General features: G+C 38.7%; 1 protein-coding gene across 2 annotated transcripts in view; it reads right to left on the bottom strand.

Annotated features, from left to right (window-relative positions):
- Positions 1 to 15,314, bottom strand: part of E2F5 (E2F transcription factor 5) — a 45,251-nt gene that overhangs the window by 2,377 nt on the left and 27,560 nt on the right. For both annotated transcript variants that reach the window (XM_032759962.2, XM_032759963.2), the window contains exons 2-6: positions 9,147 to 9,256; positions 8,144 to 8,305; positions 5,510 to 5,553; positions 4,248 to 4,312; positions 2,328 to 2,595 (exon numbers count right to left, since the gene is read on the bottom strand). In XM_032759962.2, the coding sequence (XP_032615853.1) occupies positions 2,328 to 2,595; positions 4,248 to 4,312; positions 5,510 to 5,553; positions 8,144 to 8,305; positions 9,147 to 9,256 (649 nt within the window). The remainder of the gene's footprint in view (positions 1 to 2,327; positions 2,596 to 4,247; positions 4,313 to 5,509; positions 5,554 to 8,143; positions 8,306 to 9,146; positions 9,257 to 15,314) is intronic.

Below are 15,314 nucleotides of genomic sequence, written 5' to 3'. Positions count from 1 at the left end.
AATGTTATTTTGCCTACAGTGTTTCTCAAATCTGTTCGTTAATTTCCTGATCTCACTGTAATCACTGTTTTAGCCTTTTTATTATTTATTTTGAGACAGGATCTCGCTCTGTCACTCAGGCTGGAGTACATTAAGTGCTGTCGTGGCTCACTGCAGCCTTGACCTCCCAGGCTTGCAATCCTCTCACTTTGGCCTCCCTCCCCAGTAGCTGGGACCACAGGCACACGTCACAGTGCCTAGCTAATTTTTAATTTTTTTTTTTTTTAGAGATAGGGTCTCACTGTATTGCCCAGGTTGGTCTCAAATTCCTGGGCTCAAGCAGTGTACCTGCCTCGGCCTCCCAAAGTGTTGGGATTACAGGCATGGGCCCCACCACACTTGACCCTTGTTTTAGCCCTAATGTTCTCTCAATTGCATAACTGCAAACATCTACAGTTTCCATCGCCTCTCAATTCTGCTTCCCAGGGCCAAAAGCATCTTTCCTAATCATATTACTCCTGTGTACACCATTATAGCTAATTATGCTATTTCCTTGGTCACAGATCTTCACTGGTTTATTGGATAAATGTCCTAACTACTCTGAAATTCAAGGCCTGCTCTAATGTGGCCCAAAATTACTTTCCTTAGTTAGGATTTCCAAATATGAAACCATAAAAACAGAATACTCACTTTTTAAAAACACTTTGTTGAAGCCAGTGTGTTAATTGTGTCAAAGCTAACCCAGGTAAAACCCATGTAAAGCTTGCCTGCTTTATATCCTAATTAGATTGTAAGCTTTTTAAGGACTATATTTTCTTTCTTTCTTTTTTTGAGTCTATTCTGTCTCCAGGTGAATGCAGTATGGGGATCTCGGTCATGCAACTCCCTCCTGCCTCAGCCTCTCCGAGTAGCTGGGACTACAGGCGCCCGCCACTACGCCCGGCTAATTTTTTGTATTTTTAGTAGAGACGGGGTTTCACCGTGGTCTCGATCTCCTGACCTCGTGATCCGCCCGCCTCGGCCTCCCAAAGTGCTGGGATTACAAGTGTGAGGCACCGCGCCCGGCCTCTTTTTTTAAGATGGAGTCTTTACTCTGTCACCCAGACTGGAGTACAGTGGCACGATCTTGGCTTACTGCAACCTCCAACTCCTGGGTTCAAGCAATTCTCCTGCCTCAGCTTTCCAAGTAGCTGGGACTACAGGTGTGCGCCGCCATGCCCAGCTAATTTTTGTATTTTTTAGTAGAGACAGGGCTTCATTATATGTTGGCCAGGCTGGTCTCGAACCCCTGACCTCAGGTAATCTGCCTGCCTTGGCTTCTGTAAGTGCTGGGATTACAGGTGTGAGCCACCGCGCCTAGCCAGGACTACATTTTCTATTGTGCATCCTAATGGCCTATAGCATAGACATATTTATAGGGGAAGGAAAGGAATAAATGTGGGCAAAAAGAAGCAAAAAAACATTCCACGTCCAGTTAGATCTTGTTAGCGTCACTTTTAACCTGTGAACTCCCATTTTAGCAATGAGACACATCCTAGAGGTAAAATAAACAATTTAGATTATATACAATGTAGTTTTAAATTATCTGCAATATGATATCTATATTGGCACAATTCATTCATTCATTCATTCACTAGTCACTGAGAGATTGCCTACCATGCTCCCTTTATTTGGAATCAGTAAGGTACTGCCAAATTAAGAGTTGTGCGCTCTACTCCTGATACCCAGTGTGAAACATTTTAGCTTTTTAAAATTTCATAAATGAAACAACTGAGGAAAGTAAGATTTCCTACATAATTGGAGTTGAGACCATTTATCACTTCTATAAAACTAAGCTTCCCAAATAAAAAGTATAACAGAATATGGAGAAACAAGAGGCATAAGTCACTATGGTCTGTACTTAAAGATAGTTGGAACATATTTTCTTAAAGGTAGTTGGAATGTATTTCACTAATTTATCCTAGACTTACTAAGAGAGATAAAAGAACCTTACCAAGTAAACTTCAGGTAAAAGCTGACATCCATATATGCCACAAATGGAAAATTCCACACCTGACCTTGTGATAGGTTGCAGTCAAGCCACAGTCAATACTTTGTTTCATGCAAAAATTAAAACTATTGTATAAAATTATCTTCAGGCTATGTGAATAAGGTGTGTATGAAACAAATGAATATTGCGTTTAGACTTGGGTCCTATCCCCAAGATATCTTATTATGTATAAGCAAATTATCCAAAATGTCGAAAGTGCTTGGGACATTTCTGGTCACAAGCACTTTGGATAAGAGATAGCCAACCTGTTTTTATATTTCTCCCTCTCTAATTTACAAAAGAAAGGCTCTGAACTCACCTGAAGATATATCTGTAGCTGATGTCTGCTGCAGAGCCTGGCTTCTTTCAGAGACATGTTGCTCAGGCAGATTTTGAGTTGCCATGCTGGATTTCTGTGGAGTCACTGGAGTCAAGGACTGGGAGGAAGGCTGTGTGAGGTCATCAGGTGGGGGAACAGGAAAAACCACGGGCTTAGATGAACTCGACTCTTTATTTATAAGCAGCACATGGATAGGTCCTGAATGACTCTTTAGATTGATCTGGTATTTCTTTTGTCCATTTTGACCCTTTGAAGTTATTGGGTATAAACAAATGTATAATTACTAACATTTCTAGCTAACTTAAAACAGTAAAATAAGACAGGCAAAGCTATTACGGACTTACTAAATTCACATAACACAATAACGTCATTAAGTCAAAACACAAAAGTAGAGACATAGAGTAGAATGTAATTTTGAGGGCTCTAAACCACTAGTTTCTAAAACGTAAGCTTTTCACAAATACTGATCATCAAAAACTCTCTGTTGTAGAATTCTGGCAACCATCCGTTGTTACCATGTGTGACTATATAATAGCTCAGGGCCCAGCAATGCTCCAGGTATTCTCCACATACAGGAACTTTATCCCCTGGAGTTGGCTACCACAGATGTGGTCAGTTCAACATGCTTCACAAATCAAACTCTTTTTTTTCCCATCTGCAAGCACAAAGACAACTAATTTCTCCTACAGAGAAATAAACATAACATTGTTCCAGCTGAAAAAAGTAATCTGTATCCTGAGGCTTCAGACTCCAGTAATACAAATGCCTAAATGTAAACTTTTTGAATAAGGGGGTGGGGGAAGGAGGTAGATAATATAGTAATCTTTTTCCACTCCCTTTTTGGGTTATTGCTTTCAAATTAATTTGTTTTTAAAAATCTGAATCTGAAAACAAAAATCATGAAACTCATTTATAGAGTCAATAAATGTCTTTGACGTAATAAGCCAGACAATGTTTTATAAAAGACCTAATTTAAAGGAATTGATTATTGATATGTACATTGAACTTTTTCCTCAGTGGCATTTTTATATTAGTTGTAGATGTGTTGTTGTTGTTGTTGTTTTGAGACAAGAGTTTCACTCTTGTTGCCCAGGCTGGAGTGCAATGGTGTGATTTCAGCTCACTGCAACCGCTGCCTCCCGGGTTGAAGCAATTCTCCTGCCTCAGCCTCCCAAGTAGCTGGGATTACAGGCGTGCACCACCATGCCTGGCTAATTTTGTATTTTTAGTAGAGATGGAGTTTCACCATGTTGGTCAGGCTGGTCTTAAACTCCTGACCTCGAGTGATCCACCTGCCTTGGCCTCCCAAAGTGCTGAGATTACAGGCATGAGCCACTGCACCCAGCCCAATGTGGTCATTTTGACTGATTTTTATAGATTATTGGCCATATCATTAGTCATTTCTTGACATCCTCTAACTTAAAAAATCCAAATTTAAAATAATCAAAATGTTAAATCATTTTAAATCATTTGGTTACTTGGGGATAGATATCTTAGGGATAAGACCCAAGTCTAAACACAATATTCATTTGTTTCATACACACCTTATTCACATAGCCTGAAGATAATTTTATACAATAGTTTTAATTTTTGTATGAAACAAAAATCACTTGATAAAGCATTCTGATTACTTTTTAAAAATTGACTTTATTTGAGCTAAATGATATCAATAAATGACTAAGGATATAGCCAATAATCTTTAAAATCATTTATGATTCATTTAGTTCTATAATTTTACCAAGGAATTAAAGACATACCAATTCAGGTATCAATAGTTTCAGATAAAAACTTGACTAACTCACAGTGTTTACACAATTAGCTCACATTCAGCTAAAGAAAATATCCTTCTTGAGACAGTAGATTCACTTTTCCCACTTATATAAAAGTTATCCTACATACCATTTCTGGAATGGGTACCTCCAGTTGTGTACCAGAAGGTGCCTGAATGGCCAAAAGTGTATCACCTGGTCAAAAATAAATATAAAAAGTTACATAAAATGCTGTTGATCATGGAATACAGTGGCAAGAATGTGGGCTCTGGAATCAGAATGTTTGGTTCAATTCCAAACCAGGTGACCTTGAGCTTTGGTTTTCAATTCTATAAAATGGGGGACACACAACCTACTGCATAGATTTATTTTGAGGATTAAATAAGATAATACACGTATTAGTATTATACATGGGTTAGCTGTATGATTCTCATTAACAAATTCAGCTCAAGTTGATTTTGCTTTCACTAAGACTCCTATAAAGTCTGAGATTCTTAAAACCATTTAGCCTCAAATAACACTGTTCACTGGACTGAGGATTCTGGAGATTAGGTATGAGACAGTGAAATGTTGAACTTAAATGATTTTATTATTTTTGAAGCCAAATTCTACAACAAATCTCTGTTGAGTTGCGGATTAACAGAAGTCTCAGCAAACTTCCTTAAAAAACTCAGGAAATACAGTGGTAAAATAGAACAATAGGCCCATACGTATTTCCAACATACTCCTACATAGAAAGTCAGATTCCGCTTGATGAGGTACTTGGCAGAATCTTTTTAAATAGGTGGATAATACACATAAATTTAAATATGCACAATTTCATTTTACTTGTGCTGTAATTTTGGGAACACACGTCCCCCCATTTTAGTTATATTAATAACTATAATTATTAACATGATATTGTTATTTTAAGGAGAAAACACAGGGGCAGCAAATTGCATAGGAATAGGTTTCCTGGTTATAAGATGGATTCACCTAATTCTTTCCTCATGGTTTCTTTGGGTTTCATTTGAGACCAGCATACTTGCTGCATGTAGTTTCATAAACATTGCTGATGAGAACCATGTTCTAGTTCAAGTTTGGTCACTAACTCTGTGACTGTGTGACAATGAAAGTTGCTTAATTTAGCTTGCCCTCTGTCCCTGTCCCCTTCCCCTTCCACACACAGTTGATCCCTACCAGTGGAGCTAATGAACTGAATGCTGTGAAAAGCAGCTATTCTCATGAAAACAGAAACAAAAGCAGCCTATCAATACACGGCATGGTGGAGTGAGACACAATGTCCACAACTTCTGAAAATAATGACAGGATGAGGACATGGAATTCTGAATCACTCTTCACTAAATAGGTTGATGAGAGGAAGAATGCAAGGAAAAGCCTAATGGTACTTACCATTAAAGCAATTACAGATGTCTTCATGAGTTACATAGGAAAATGTACTGTCATAGGAGTTAAGGAACAACATTTATATCAAGCCGTAGGCATTTAAATTAAGGTAATACATCTGAAGGTCAAACTAACTAAATGACCATATGCACAAAGGGACTGCCACACATGGACAGATTAAAAAAAGAAGTCTAGTCTAGAAAGGTAAAGACAATCAAAGGAGTTCCCATCCTTTGCTCTTAGAAGAAGCCATTCTGATTTTTGTGACATTTGAGGAACTTTAGGAGAGAGATGGAAAGCAGTGCACATTCTTCATGGAGGCAAAGGTTTCTGGGGGAAGGGAATGGATGGGGAAAAGGAGGCCATCAGCAACCATATCAGCTTCCACATCAGGAATTTTCTATGATCGTTGTTTTTTGTTCTTGTATTAAATGGTCAGGTATGGCCACAAGAGGACACAGAGGAAAAGAAAGGCTCAGAAAAACAAAGTATTATACTCCTAGGTCCTAGTGATGGGAGGCAAGGCAGGCAACTCAGGGCCACGTGGTTAAGACACCAAGGTGGTCAGGAGGCAGAAGTCAGGAGCAAGGGGAAAGCATTAGCCCAGAGCTTTTATTGGGGTTTCCTTGGGAAAAGAAATGCAGGGTGGCCGGGCATGGTGGCTCACGCCACCCAGCACTTTGGGAGGCCGAGGCAGGTGGATCACTTGAGGTCAGGAGTTCAAGACCAGCCTGACCATATGCACAGAGGGGCTGCCACACATGGACAGATAAAAAAAGAAGTCTAGTCTAGAAATGGTGAAACCCGTCTCTACTGAAATACAAAACTTAGCAGGGCATGGTGGCGAGTGCCTGTAATCACAGCTACTCCGGAGGCTGAGGCAGGAGAATTGCTTAAACCCGGGGGGGTGGACGTTGCAATGAGCCAAGATCGCGTCACTGCACTCCAGCCTGGGCAACAGAGTGACTCCATCTCGAAAAAAAAAAAAAAAAAAAAAAATGCAGGGCGGGGAGAACACTACAATTAGCTAGTTTGGATAATTTTGTTTTGTTTTGTTTTGAGACGGAGTTTGCTCTATCGCCCAAGCTGAAGTGCAGCAGTGTGATCTTGGCTCACTGCAGCCTCTGCCTCCTGGGTTCAAGCAATTCTCCTATGGCCTCCCTGGTAGCTGGGATTACAGATGCACGTTGCCATGCCCAGCTAGTTTTTGTACTTTTAGTAGGGACAGGGTTTCACCCTGTTAGCCAGGCTGGTCTCGAACTCCTGACCTCAGGTGATCCGCCAACCTTGGCTTCCCAAAGTGCTGGGATTACAGGCATGAGCCACTGCATTTGGCCTAGTTTGGATAATTTTGGTGGGCTCTAAGCTATGCAGATAGTCCCCTAGTTGTCTGGTACCTGGCCCTGGGATGATTAAGGCAGAGGAATATTGCCACCTGGGGTGTATGGACTGGAGAGAGGAGGTCTGGACTTGGACTAGTTAGTTTATATATCAAAGGGATGCTCCTGGCTGAGCCCATGCTGTTTCTAAGAAGTGGCTAGTCCCAGGATGGGCAGTCTCTCCTCAGCCAGAAAGGTTTATTGAGATGTCAAAATACCATAATATACAGAAAATTGTATATATATCACACATAACCACGGCTGAGGCAAGGGGAATGGCCAGCATCTTGTAAAGCAGGGCAGCGAAGTCCAAGATAAAATAGATTAATGGCTTTTGAATTTCAGAGCTCCACAGAACACAGCTTGAAAACTCCCATTGTTCTCAAACTGTTAAGGAGCTCTGATCCACAGAAAGGAAATAACAAATGAGATCATGGACTTGTTCACCGAATACATGAAAACGTGAAAAGTAAATTATATTGTATACATTAGTCAAAATGTCATGAGGTGCTACGAAGTAAAATGTGGTTAGTTTCTTTAAGAGTACAGGTAAGTTCATAAACTAAGAGAATCACAGATATCTAAGAGAAGACAGTGGTTTGTAAGAAACACATAGATAGGTGTTTATATATATATGATAATATTTTTATACATTATATACAAATATATATTATATATATTCTATGATGTTATATGTATTATATATAATAACGTTTTTCCCCCAATATATATTGGTGATAGGCACATGCGACTTAGACCCCTGTTCTCCAGTAGGAACTATTTTGGGGTTCATATTAGGCAGAAAGTATCAAGGATTGATTCTGGACACATGATATCTCATCTTTAAATGAAAAATTTTCAAAACTTTGAGAGCTGCTGAATTTTATACTTCAGAACACTGAACATAATTATTTAAAAATACAAATGTACTTAACAATGGCTTCTAATATTCACAGATTTCCTAAGCACACTGGCTAGCATACTGCATTCTATCAATAGGTAGACCAAAAGTCGGCTAATCTCTTTTTCCCCCTCAGTGCAACACAGGAATAATGCTAATAGATCCGTACTATATAACTTAAAAAAGGTAACATTTAGAAAATATTAGTATATACTATAAGAATATAATAAAATTAAAATGTTATATTTACTTATAAAACTTAACTGTCTAAAAACAAAGTGAATGATCTTCAGACTGAAATAATTTATACATACATATTCCAAAGCTATACGTATATGCATAACTTATTTAAAAGGATATCTATTATTAAAGGAATCGTCCATCACATTTTTGATGCTTTGCTGTAGCCACAACTTCTGCTGATCAAGTTCTCTTTCCTTCAGTTCTAGATCTTCAATTTCAGCTTTAAGATATCTTAATCTATCTATGACTTCTTTAGTATTACAGCCAGCACCTACACCTCTTAAAAACATATGAGAATTAATATCCTCAGTATCAGATTTAGGTTAATATCACTTAATTTTTACTGTAATAAAACTGACTTATTTAGTAACATATTCAAGACAGAAGTCTTTACACTCTTAAAATCAAGCACTAAAATCCTTAAAAATTTTAAACACCATACCTCTTGCTTAGAAAATTTATTGACAAGAACAACCAAATTACAAAAATTCTCAATCTTCCCTACAGTGTTTTTTTGTCATCTGGAAGGCCAGACTGGTTGGTGACTGGGTACCATAACAGTGTGCTCAGCAGTCACACCTAGCAGTCTCAGGATGTGACTGAGGTGCTGGTAAAATAAATTACAACTTTTTAATGTTTTGGTGGAATTTTGGCTAAAACAAAACAAAACAAAAACTATGGTCAAAGGGGACACATTAGAAGAACAGAAATTGTTACATTCAAACGTATAACCAGGCCACAATTAATGACAACATGCATTTCAATCAATTACTATTTACAAAGTACAAATTCCTGTGAAAGTAAGTTCTTGCTCTCAAGGACAGGTAAAGAGTTAGGAAGAGATTAATAGAAGACAGTATGCAATGTGTGCCAAATGAGTAATAGCTTGAGGGAGAAAGTAAGATTTGAACTTTAAGAGTGAAAACTCAACATCCAAGAGAGCAAGGGAACACCCAACACAGGAGTGACAAAGAGGCCCAGAGAGGTGTGTTCAGGAAAAGCTGAGGGGCCTGGCTGAAATAGAGGATTTGGGAGAGAGAAACATTGGGAAGGTCAAATTTTACAGAGCATTGAGAAGAAAAATAAAGGTTTCAGAAGAGGGTGCTGGTTTGTAACTTACTTCCACTGGATACTGTTTTTTGACTTTTTTTCAATCAAGTCAATTCCCTCTAAGACATTGGTGATATCATAAATTCTCCTTTTTTGCCTCACAGCCAAAGTATCAGCAGCCTGTTTAGCAAAGACAACGAGAACAGTGAAATAAAGGGCAAGTCATATTTTAAAGCCAAAAAGGGTTGATTACTAAGTCCACAGCAAGTCCAATCTCAAATTTGACCCAGTCAGTTGCTTGGGGACAATAGCTGAGCATGTTCAAAGCATCTCCCAAACACTGCAAATACCAAAGAAATTATTCCATTTAAAAGCTAGCAGATGTTGGAACAGAAAAAGAAATTAAGGTCATGACACAAAGCCTGCAAAAATAAAAGAACACAATAAGAATACTTTGTGTCACCTTATGAACTAATCCTGAAGAGGAGCTACTAATTGCCTATCCATGTCACCTCCTATCTTATTTCTCTGTTCATAAACAGTCTCATCTAAAGATGCATTACTTATTTTTTAAAATTTTAAAGAATTACATCTCAGCAATTTATGTTGGTAATTAAGACACTTGGAAATTCTGAACTATACGCACACTTATAATACCTTGAAATAAATATCTACATTTTTAAACTCATAATGAAAACAGAGGAATGAATCATGCCATCCTAACACAAAGCAAGAAATCAGAATCAATAGCTCAAGATTGCACTAGCAACTATTATACAAAAACTTGGTAGTTGCATTCACATTAGATAAGATCAACCAAAACAATATATGCTATCATGTTATGAATTCAATAACACTGAACAATTCCTCTGATTAGTTCCAATTCACTTTTTTGATGTTTGTTCCCAAAAGAACAAAGAGAACCTCAAAGAAGTTTTCAGAGTGGATTAGACAATAGCCTATTTTGAATGTGGAGCCACATTTTAAGATTCATGGTAGTTACAAATATTTGTGTCTCTACTGACAATTTTCAGCACATTATCTAAAATATCTAAATGAACAGGATTTAGCTTCGCATAATTGCTAACAGCTCTCCCAGCTTCGCATAATTGCTAACAGCTCTCCCAGAGAGCATCACTACTTTCTTGATTCTGTAAAAACCTAACTCAGCACGGTGTTTGTAATCTGGACCTGCCTTCCCCCTGGAGAAGGTGCCACTGACAGCTATACTCACTGTACAGGCATTTGGGATCTTAAGAGAAATGTCAGTTCTCTCAGACCCATTTTTTTGTATGTGCCACCAAAACCCCCAGGTTACTACTGTCCCATCATTCAGGTCTTCCTCAGGAAGGGGATTCATGCCTCAGTGGACCAGGAGAATAAGCAGGATGTGGCAGAAGAAGGAAAAGCAGGAGAGTGGGGCTCTTTGTTCTCCAACTCTAACTTGGCACTGTCCCTTCTAGAGAACCAGAAAATTCACAGCAGGACTAGCCATGGTTTGTTTCATTGATACCTTCTTCCCTTGTACTTAGCAATTCCCTTCTTGTTTTATCTACCTTCATAGAATTTTTACTCTTGACTTCGAGGCTGTTTTTATGAAGAGTAATACACGACTGCAAAGTTAACGGTACAAATCTGAAGCTGAGGTTTCATTTCTCACTTTCCTCTCTCTAGAGAACTCCAAGCCATGGCTCTGTGTTATTGGTATCTATGTACTCTCACACAAAAGCATTCACAGCCATAGCAACCGCACACTGGTTTTGGTATCAGAACATGTTTGTATGAACCAGACCACAAGATCTAGCTTAGGTCATTAGGCAAAGTGCCATGAGATTTAATTTTTAGCTTAAAGTTTTAAAAAGGTGTCTTGTTTATCATTTATATTTAATACTGCTTAACAATCACAACATTTAACCCCTAGTTTCTAAAACTAAACATTATTTCTCAAATACTTTACTATTTAAGTATGTAAACATATAAATGGCTAACATGTACAGATCATATGTAAAAGAATCTCCAGGAGGCTTTTATTTTAGAAAGTCCCATCATTCTTTTTTTTTTGAGACAGAGTCTCCCTCTCTTGCCCAAGCTGGAGTGCAGTGGTGTGATCTTGGCTCACTGCAACCTCCACCACCCGGGTTCTAGTGATTCTCCTGCCTCAGCCTCCCAAGTAGCTGGGACTACAGGTGTGTACCACCATGCCTGGCTAATTTTTGTACTTTTAGTAGAGACGGGGTTTCACCATGTTGGCCAGGCTGGTCTCGAGCTCCTGACCCCCACCTCGACCTCCCAAAGTGCTGAGATTACAGGCGTGAGCCATGGCACCCAGCCAGTCCCATCATTCTTAAGTTCTGAAGCTAAACACACTGAGATCCAATCCCAGGGCTGCCACTTCCTATCTTCAGCTGGCCTCACCGTAAGCTCACTAAGCCTCATTTCCTTTTTCATAAAATGGTATAACATATACTGAAAGGAGTATTGTGGGAATTAAACTGGATAATCTTAGCACAATGTCTACTGCATAGTGATTACTTAAATGTTGGCTAGTCAGCCTCATCATCAAATACAGGCTGAAACGGATGGTGGGTAAGACTGTGTTTAAGATTGGTTAAAGTTTGTGTGTATACAGACTTACCTTGTTTTATATAGTGTTTGAAAGAAGTTGTGTGTGAATTCTTTAAAAACTAATTTGGGGCTTTAATACCTAACAGAATCGTACCATGAATCTCCACCACCGCCACCACCACTATCACCACTACCTTCCTCCATTCATTTAACACCAAAATGTTCCAGACTTGGTTCTGGGTCTTAAAGATACAGATGTGACAGAACAAAGACCCTGCCCTCAAAGAAGAGAGGGAAGTTAATAATATACAAATACTTATGTTTGCAGAGAATGCAGGCAAGAGGAAGGTGCTATATCAAATAGGATTTTCAGGGAAAGAGCTCTCTGACAAGGTGACATTTGAACATTTGAATGGATTAGGAGACGCCTGTGAATGTTTGGTGGTAGAGCATTCTGGGCAGAGGAAGCAGCAAGCACGAAGGCTCTGAAGTGTGAGGGGTGCTTAGCTTCTTCAAGGAGAGGCAGGCAGGCCAGTGTGGCAGAATGAGAGGGAAAATGGAAAAAGGAGATAAAGACAGGAAAGGAGACCAACAAGAAGGCGATGGAAATAATCCATGCAGGAGATGGTAGTGGCTTGGATGGAGGGGTAGCTATGAAGATGGTGAAAAATGGTAAGATTCTGGATATATTTTGAAGGTATGGCAAGCAGCAGGTCCTAGAGAGGAATCAGAAATGACTTCAGTTTTTGATAAGAGCAATTACAGATAAGGTATACTACAGAAGGACCCAGTTTGGGGCACTGGAAATAAAGAAACTGGCCTTGGACCTTCTGATATCCACAGGGAGAAATCAAGACCACTGGACATGAGAGTGTGTGACTTAGGGGAGAGATCCAAGCTAGAGATATAAATTCAGTAGTCTTCAGCGAATAGACATTTTATACCACAAGATGGAATCCACTAGTTTGACATAGGAGGTGAGCATATAAGGGAAGGTTAAGAACCAACTCTGGGGCAGTTTAAGGTCCAGGAAATGAGGGAGCAACCTGCCACTGAAATCAGAAAAAAATCAGAAAGTGTGGGGTCTTGGAATCCAAGGGAAGAGAGTGTAAGAAAGTGTGACCACATCAAGTACTGCTGTCAGAGCAAGTTAGTGAGAACTGATCAGTGATTTGCCTTTGGAAAGATCATGGGTGACTTCGATCAGAGCTGTTTTGGCAGACAGGTGGGGCTGAAAGTCTTAATGGAGAAATTTCAAGAAAGAATGGAAAGAAAGCTAGAGTAGACAACTCTTGAAGAGTTCTGCTGCAAAGAGGTAAGGAGAAATGGGGCAATATTTTTAGGGAACTGTGGGGTCTCCAGGAAGTTTTTTTTCCTTTTAAAGATGGGAGCTATTTCAACATGTGAGTATGATGATAGGAACGATCTGGTAAAGAAGAAAGAGGAATCATTAACAATGCAGAAGAGAGAAGGGACGACTGCTAGAGATGGCCATAAGTAGGCAAGGCAGGGTGTGAATTCAGTAAGTGAGGATTGTCCTTAGATAATAACAGGGCATATTAATAACTGAAGTCCAGCAGAGTACCTGGGTACAGATATAGGTACATTAGTAGACCAGGTAGGGAGAAAGGTTAGACATTTCCTTCTGGTTCATTTTTATTCTCTTATCAGCACTGGGATGGGGGAGAAAGGAAAGGAGCTATTAATGGTTGAGAGGAGAGGAGAAAGTACAAAATACTCATATAAAAAGCAAGACAATAGGTAGCATGGAAGGAATGCTGGACAGCACTACTGGCCCCTTTGTAGTTAGTGATCATGAATTTAAAGTGAGACCTATCAGCATTATTTTGCATTTTCCTCCAGCCCTGGACAGTTGCCTGGGCACAGACAAGGGGTAGGTGGAAAGCAAAGCAAGTCACCATTCCCAACCCATGCTTGCCACTGTAACTGTTGAATAAGTATATGCATTTCTTAATCACATGTACTTTAAAAGGCTACATTTACTCTCATAGGATTTTACCTATACAGCCATAAAGGAAGCATCTAATTGTATCACATTAACTCAGTTTACAGAAAAAAAACAAAAATATTCCTCTGAAAGAATTAGATCTCCCCTCCGAATATTAAATCCTGACCTAAAAATATGATAACCAAAGGTGAACAAAGCAATGTCTATAGGTGGAACAAAATTAAAGTTTGCAATGCTTCTAAGAGGTGCTCAAGACAAATGAACCAGGAAAGCTGAGATAGGTAGTCCATAAGTGCTAAAAACGGCTTTAATAATCATGAGGCCACATCCCTTCATTTGAACAAATGAGTCCACTAAGACCCGGTGTTAACTCTGGATAGGGAGAGACATTATGTGGTAGCTTTATTTGAGTTAGGATTAGCTGAGGCTCATTGGCTCAGGGTTGTTCTTCTGATGGACCATGATGTTGTATTAAAAAGGCTAATATCAAAACAATAATAGGAAACATCCTGTCTTTCAGGTTCTTCACCTGCAAAGCGGGGTACTTTATTTGCTGTCTTCCAGAATCACAAAAGTCAATACATGTGCACTCAATAGTTTAGCTACTGTGATTCAGAAACGAACACTACGATGAAGCAGGCCAGAATCCCAAAATAAAAAATGTACAACAGAAGTACTATATAAAACCAATCAGTTCCACTTGAAAATAAGATGGGAAGGACCCCAGTTGATGCTCCAAAATTGCCTATAGAGTATTTTAATGAGAATTAAAATAAAAACTGAAAGAACTTGCTTTCAACTGAGCCACATGGTACTTTATGTTGATCTATTTCATGATGAGGTTCGGACTAATTATTAGCTAATTTTAAACACTGTTAAAGAAAACTTATATCTTTAGATGTTAATGCAGAATGTTTTATTTCAATCCACAATTAAGAGGATTCTTACTTTTATAAGCCAGTAACAGGATAATTGTGTAATAGAATCTTACAGAGACATTATCTAATTTAATGCTCATGGCAGCTTTAGTGTTCTCCCTGTTATACTGGAAACAGATTCACAAAGCTAATGAATGATCAAGGTGGAATTTAGCATTAACTGCATATTCATAAATACATTTGTGGTAAAACATTTTCAAATGGACTTATATAATTTCAAACGACTTTAAATAAATTTGGTGCACAGCCAAAAGTTTCCAAGTTATATAACTGCATTGAAGAAGCAATTCAAATAACAATGGTCTACAGGAAATTTCATATAAAGTGTATAAAATGGCCTGAAAAAACAGAAAGATCTTAATTTCCACTTATTATTGAAAAATAATAAACAGTAACAAAAAATTGCATACATGTCCAAAGCTCTGGGATTGTGACCAACACTTTATAGAATGAGGTTTAAAAAATGAAATAGTACCTAAAGTAGACAAAATGTTATAAGAGATAGAAAAATGAGAGATTACTTAAGGTGGGAGGAAACAGTTCCTGGAGGAGGCCACTATGTGTTTTCAATGGGTCTGTAGGGGCTACCAAATCAATAAGGAAATTAAATGTAAAAGAATAAATAACTTACTTTAAAGACGCAAAGCGCTCCCTCCAGAAGCCACATGTTTCAATTCCCAGTCACTACTCTACCACAAGGAAATCTCTCCTTAAAAAATCTTCAGGGGTTGTCTTGTCACTCCAAACTAACTGCTACTGTATATGA

This window comes from Hylobates moloch, unplaced genomic scaffold, assembly GCF_009828535.3.
Source record: "Hylobates moloch isolate HMO894 unplaced genomic scaffold, HMol_V3 SCAFFOLD_9, whole genome shotgun sequence".
Classification (NCBI taxonomy): Eukaryota; Metazoa; Chordata; class Mammalia; order Primates; family Hylobatidae; genus Hylobates; species Hylobates moloch.
The sequence above is the reverse complement of the archived record's forward strand: the minus strand, read 5'-3'. Positions and strand labels throughout refer to the sequence as shown.